Source organism: Xenopus tropicalis, chromosome 6 (assembly GCF_000004195.4).
Source record: "Xenopus tropicalis strain Nigerian chromosome 6, UCB_Xtro_10.0, whole genome shotgun sequence".
Lineage (NCBI taxonomy): Eukaryota > Metazoa > Chordata > Amphibia > Anura > Pipidae > Xenopus > Xenopus tropicalis.
In genome coordinates this window covers 58,821,859-58,828,066 of record NC_030682.2, presented here as the reverse complement: position 1 = coordinate 58,828,066, position 6,208 = coordinate 58,821,859, and the positions used below count along the sequence as shown (strand labels likewise).

General features: G+C 41.2%; 1 protein-coding gene across 5 annotated transcripts in view; it reads left to right on the top strand.

The window, feature by feature from the left end:
- Positions 1-75: 75 nt before the first annotated feature.
- tert (telomerase reverse transcriptase) overlaps positions 76-6,208 on the top strand; it is a 32,672-nt gene continuing 26,539 nt past the window's right edge. For 3 of the 5 annotated variants that reach the window (XM_018094977.2, XM_031903588.1, XM_012965490.3), the window contains exons 1-2: positions 167-350; positions 4,575-4,820. In XM_018094977.2, coding sequence (XP_017950466.2) covers positions 312-350; positions 4,575-4,820 — 285 coding nt within the window. In that variant the 5' untranslated portion in view covers positions 167-311. The other 2 variants (XM_018094976.2, XM_031903587.1) reach the window with 2 other exon arrangements.

Here is a 6,208-nt window from a genome sequence, read left to right as displayed (position 1 = left end):
TGCCACTATCCGGCCCTTTCCGCCGCCGTCAGTCACTTCCGGAACCTTCAGTCCAAACTTCCTGGTTTCGTGACGCTAATTCCGAAAGTGACGTCACCGGCCAGCAGCGAGTTACGCGCTAGCAGCGTTCTGCTACAGTTTCCCCTCTGCCAATGAACAGGTTGGTCGCGTCGTTTGGTGCCGCAGCATCTAGTCTGTTCAACTCGCGGTTGGAAGAGATCGGAGCAGCAGCGTTCTTTTGCTCGTCGCATCTTATTTACTTGCCCCGCCCCCCGCTGTTTAGCTGAGGTCTGATATTGTCTAACACTGATATGGGACTGATCTATCAATGCGCGCAGCGGGGGCCACAGGTCTGGGGGTCTACTCTTCCTTTTGGGGGATCCACTAGTGTGGGACTGTCATGGGCATTTATTTGATCAATGCGTGCATCATGGGTTGCAAGTCTGGGCTATTCTATTAGTATTTTAGCAGTGCCTAGTCTTCCGGTTCCTCTTAGCATTACAATAAATTAAGAGCATCACAGTTTATCTTAGTAAAACTGTAGCTATGGACACGACAACTGCAGAATTTCTAATATTGGTTTATAAATGTTTTATCACTTTTATTACTACAATAAGGGGTATATTTATCATGCTGTGTAAAAAGTGGTGATGTTGCTGATAGCAGTCAATCAGATGCTTTGCTTTGATTTTCTAACTGTTGAAATCTAATTGCTGATTGGTTGCCCTGGGCAACATCACTGGTAATGCTTCACTCCACTTTTTACACAGCATGATAAATATACTCCTAAGACTTTTTAAGCCACAACTGCAACAGGTCCGCTTTAGGAAAAGCCGAGTATGTTCATTTCTCGAAGTGAAATCCCAAGTACATGTACACTATTTCAGAACATATCGTTTTAGCTGGCTATTTGAACGTAATATATATTGTTCAGCTTCTACTAGTTAATTGCATGACTCTCCCAGCTAAATGTACAATGTGATAGCCTGGAAGCCAGCTAATCTAACTGGGAAGTTACACCACCTGTAATTTGTGTAATGTGACATGCACACACTTATCCTCTATATATATATATATATATATATATATATATATATATATATATATTTAATCCAAAGAAAGGCTGTATTGTTACCTTCACTAGTGCTTTGCAAATGGGCTCCAATAGTTCCTCAGACCAATCTGGTGACTTGTAAATAGCATTTGATTTTAATCAAGTTTCATAGTTGGTTTTACTTTTGTCTGATGTTATATGAATGCTCAGTGTGGGCTTAAGGGCTCTGGCACACGAGGAGATTTGTCGCCTGCGTTTTTTCCCCCTGGAGCTTTGGCGACAAGTCGCCACGACAATACCCACAAAGAGATTTCATGCGAGTTGAGCTCCAGGCGATTTGCTACCCATGGTACACTCAACAGTTAACCCCCCCTCATGTTTACTCAAGTCGCTCAGAGCCTTAGGGCTCTGGCACACAAGGAGATTTGTCGCCGGCGATTTTTAAAAGAGCGATTTGGCGACAAGAAATAAATCAATGGAAATCGCCAGCGTCAAAACATACAAGGTTACTTCAAATCACCTGCTGTTTCAAATCGCACACAGACCCTTTTCTGAGCGACTTGAGTAAACATGAGGGGGGGTTAACTGTTGAGTGTACCATGGGTAGCAGATCGCCTGGAGCTCAACTCGCATGAAATCTCTTCGTGGGTCCAGGAGGAAAAAACGCAGGCGACAAATCTCCTCGTGTGCCAGAGCCCTAAAGAGCAGAACACCAACACACAAATTGAGGCTTAAGCTTTACAATATATTAAAGATATATGCAACACAGTACATATAGAATAAGCAAATGTATACAGAGCCAAGAAGGATTTGTCCAAAATAGAAGCTGCAGGTATATAGTAGCAGTGCTATGGTGTCAGGTCACATTAAGCCCCATAAGATCTGTTTGTGCAGAAAAGCATTTTGGGTACAAAATCGCACCATGACACTGTATAGGGTATTCTCATCAGGAATATGTTCAGTTTGCAGACTAGTGTTCTTGTTCTTAACAATGCCCTAATAAAGATGCGATTTTACATTTCTTATACACATTAATGAGTTAAGTTTGTTGGAAGGGGGGGTGTTTATCTTGTATATTTCTATTTACTTTTCTGTTATGCAGTGCTGCAGAATATGTTGGCACTTTATAAATACATTATGTATTTATATACATTACTGTATATAAATTGGTATTTTGGTGGTTGTCGTCTGCCTTATAAGTAAGAGGGGCAAGGAGATGACCCCTAGTTAGAAAGTGCTCTTTAGGATGCCTGATTTTCACACTGGGTAGGTGAAATGACTGCATTCTAACAGACCCATGAGTATTGTTTATAAACATGGTAGACTGCATGTTCCCTGCCTTGGAGTTGCAAATGTTTCAGCACATAATAATTCTATTAGTATTCATAATTTGAAAATCACATAATAAAAAAAAATATGGTATTTAATATCTAGAAGCCACCCTCTGGTTTATTTGCAAACCAAGGGCAGGCTTACATGCTAAGTTACATTGCCCAATGAATTGGCAGAGCTGTATCTTTTACTCCCACACATCTTCCTGTTGTAGCTGGAATCTTCATTTTTTTAGATGTCAGGTGATCAGTGAGGGAGCACTAATGTGTAAATGCTAAGATTCTTTAGTGGGTCACTGATTGACATCTATTAGTTACGCACTTGTTCAGAGTGTGGTTCCAAACTTAAGGATGGATTGTGCACATGCAGTCTATGTAACATCAGTGCATGCTGCATATTTGATAGCTGCATTCTTTATAAGACTTTTCTTAATTTCACATTAATCTGGGAGGAGAGACCAGAACTAAGTGAGACAGGATCAGAGAATTAAAAATGATAAAAATAAGTAATTAAAGACAAAGGGGTCGAGAAGCACACATACAGGGAAGGAAGTAGCTGACTGAGGGGAATTTTCCATCAGGACTTATCAAAATCACTGGATTATCAGTCTAAATCGCACCCTGACCTGCCATACAATATACAAAACCAACCATTCATGCAGTATGGCAGAAATTAGCCTAGTAGCTGGCACTACATTGACTGACATCTGTAGCGCAAATACTGTCATGACACATGGGCCTGTATTTCAATTATTTTTTGCGGTTTCTTTTACTTAAAGTGGACCTGTCACCCAGACATGAAAATCTGTATAATAAAAATCCTGTTCAAATTAAACATGAAAGCCAAATTCATTTTTATATTAACACATCCAAACCCATTATAAAGGCATTTAAAAATCACAGCTGTCAATCATATATTGCTTGCCCCGCCTCTATGCCTTAGGCATAGAGGCGGGTCAGACAATAACTTTAGCTTTCCATTCAGCACTTCCTAGATGTCACTGCACATCTAACGTTTCCTCTCCCTCCTCCTCATCTGATTGTGTAGCCAGTGCATGGATATGGGTATCGGGTCCCTCCATACTGACATAGAAATAAGATTTTGGCATGATACAAAGCTTGCCTTAATAACAGTGTCCACAAAATGGTGCCTTCCTGCTTGCTTTGTTTGAGTAATGCCAAGACGGAAGGAAACAAGATTTATATTATTTATATAGAGTAATAAAGTTTATTTTGCTCAACTAACAATATAGAAAATAATTTGGACTTATTTCTTAGGGTGACAGGTCCGCTTTAACTGTTCCAGTAAGCCTTGAAACACATCTCGGCACATTTTGATGCCTCCCTGCTTTATACAATGTCCCTTTGAGGCTACCATTGCTCGCCACAAATACAGTATACTGCTTGTGTTACATACATTACCCTGGTGAGCCTGGTATTGGCCAGGCCACCTCTACACTGGTTGTCTGCAAACTGGTTGGGACAAGAAGCTAGAATGGGCATATCATAGGTAGTCATGTGGTGCTGAAAGTGATTGATCTCATGTTTTGGTGTATCTGCAGGGTAGGAAGCAGGACGTATGCTCTGCCTATAGGCTATCTACAAATATTTAGCAAGTTTTAATTTGTATGTTATGGCATAAAAGGTGGCTTAAAGGAATAGTTCAGTGTAAAAATGGAAGTGAGTAAAATAGACTATGCACAAATAAAAAATGTTTTCAATTTAGTTAGTTATCCAAAAATGTAATCTATAAAGGTTGGAGTGAATGGATGTCTAACATAATAGCCAGAACACAACTTCCTCCATTACAGCTCTCTAAGTTGTTAGCAGTCAGTAACCAATCAGTTGAGGGGACCATCTGGGACACAAATGTTCGGTTAGTTTGCTTTGGAATCTGACCTGCGTTCTCACAAACTAACTGAACAGTTATATCCCAAGTGCCCCCCCCCCTAAAGTCACTGACTAAGTAAGAGGTTAGAGAGCTGAAAGCAGGAATTACTGTTCTGGCTATTATGTTAGACATCTGCTCACATTTTTGCCTACCTAACTATATTGCAAATATTTTTTTATTTTGTTCCAAAGCTCCAGGGATGTTTTGCTGCCAGTACAATGCAAATAAAGCCAAATTTCTTTGAAGAAATGATCTATTAGCATTACAATTAACTAGTGGTTTTTGCATTTTTGCTCAGTATGCCCCAGTGTTGGCCATGACTCTGTGTACCGGAGGAGCTGAACTACTGAGCATTTTGCACAGCCTTTATGGCCAGGTCCTTGGGATTGTGGAATATATCGACTCACTGCATGTTCCCGGCGGCATTAAGGTGCCTGTGCTGCAAGAGGGAGACCCGGAGAAGTTCAAGTCATTTGTTGCGGAACTGATGCTGTGCATTCCAAGAGGAACAAAGTCGCTTCCGTCCCCTGTCTCCTTTCTTCAGGTAAATATGGCAATCTGTATTGGCAGAGCAATGGGTGGGCAGTAGGAGCCATACATTTTAAAACTGGTCATACCAAGCCAAATTGTGTATATTTTAAAGCGCACTTGCATCCCCTGTAGTGAATTTTAATATTTGGAATCTTACTGTTATGTGTTGCCATCTAATAGAACATGCTTGGGTACCTGCCCTTGCAGGGCATTTTTGATAATGCAGTACTTGTACGGTTTAAGCCAAAAACAAGGATATTTCAAGGTAACATTTAGGGCTAGCTGGTTTATGTAAAACTGCAAGGTTTCTCAATGTAATAGTCAAAAATTATATTATACAAGAAGTTTTGTAGACTGTATAGTATTGCTATACAGTATATACATGTAGAAATAATTTTTAAATCTTGAAAGTCCCCACCCTTTTTTATATATTGATAAGGTAGCAAATGGTATCACTATTTGGGTAACTGTTGGTGCACTCATAATTAGGAGTAGAGCTGCTGGGAACACTAGTCAACACTAGGGGGCACATTTACTAATCCACGAACGTCCGAAAAGCGTCCAAATGCGTTTTTTTCGTACTGATCGGTATTTTGCGACTTTTTCGAGCGTTCAATACGAAAAAGTCGCGTCAATTCGCGAAAGTCGTAATGGCTATGAAAAAGTTGCGACAATTCACGAAAGTCATAATGGCTATGAAAAAAGTCGTGACAATTCACGAAATTTGTAATGGCTATGAAAAAGTCGAGACAATTCACGAAAGTCATAATGGCTATGAAAAAAGTCGCGACAATTCACGAAATTTGTAATGGTTATGAAAAAGTTGCAAAAAATACGAAAAAGTCGCAAAATGTTCGTTTTCCAATCCGAATTTTTCCCATTCGGATTCGTGGATTAGTACAGTATATACTCGAGTATAAGCCGAGTTTTTCAGCACAAAAAATGTGCTGAAAAAGTCATCCTCGGCTTATACTCGAGTGTTTACGGTAGTCAGCACTGCGCGCACCCCCCGGCCGACCTTCCCTTCGTGCAGACGCACGGCGCGAATGCATGTGGCATACAGCAGTAAAATAGTTCGTATGTCCCTTCATTGTGCACCGCGCGACGCACGTCTAGCAGTGTGCGCGCTACACCATTAAGGGACATACACTTTCCTTCTGACCTTTCGGTACGAATGAATGTGGCGCGCCGTGGCTTGATGCACGTCCCATCGTTCCGGTATTTAGAAGCAGTTACAGAGCGCTAATGTCCCTTAACAGTGCAGCGCGCGGTGCGCATGCGCACGGCATCGCGGCACTCTGTAACTGCTTCTACATACCGGAACGATGGGACGTGCATCAAGCCACGGCGCGCCACATTCATTCGTGCCGACAGGTCAGAAGGAAAGTGTATGTCCCTTAA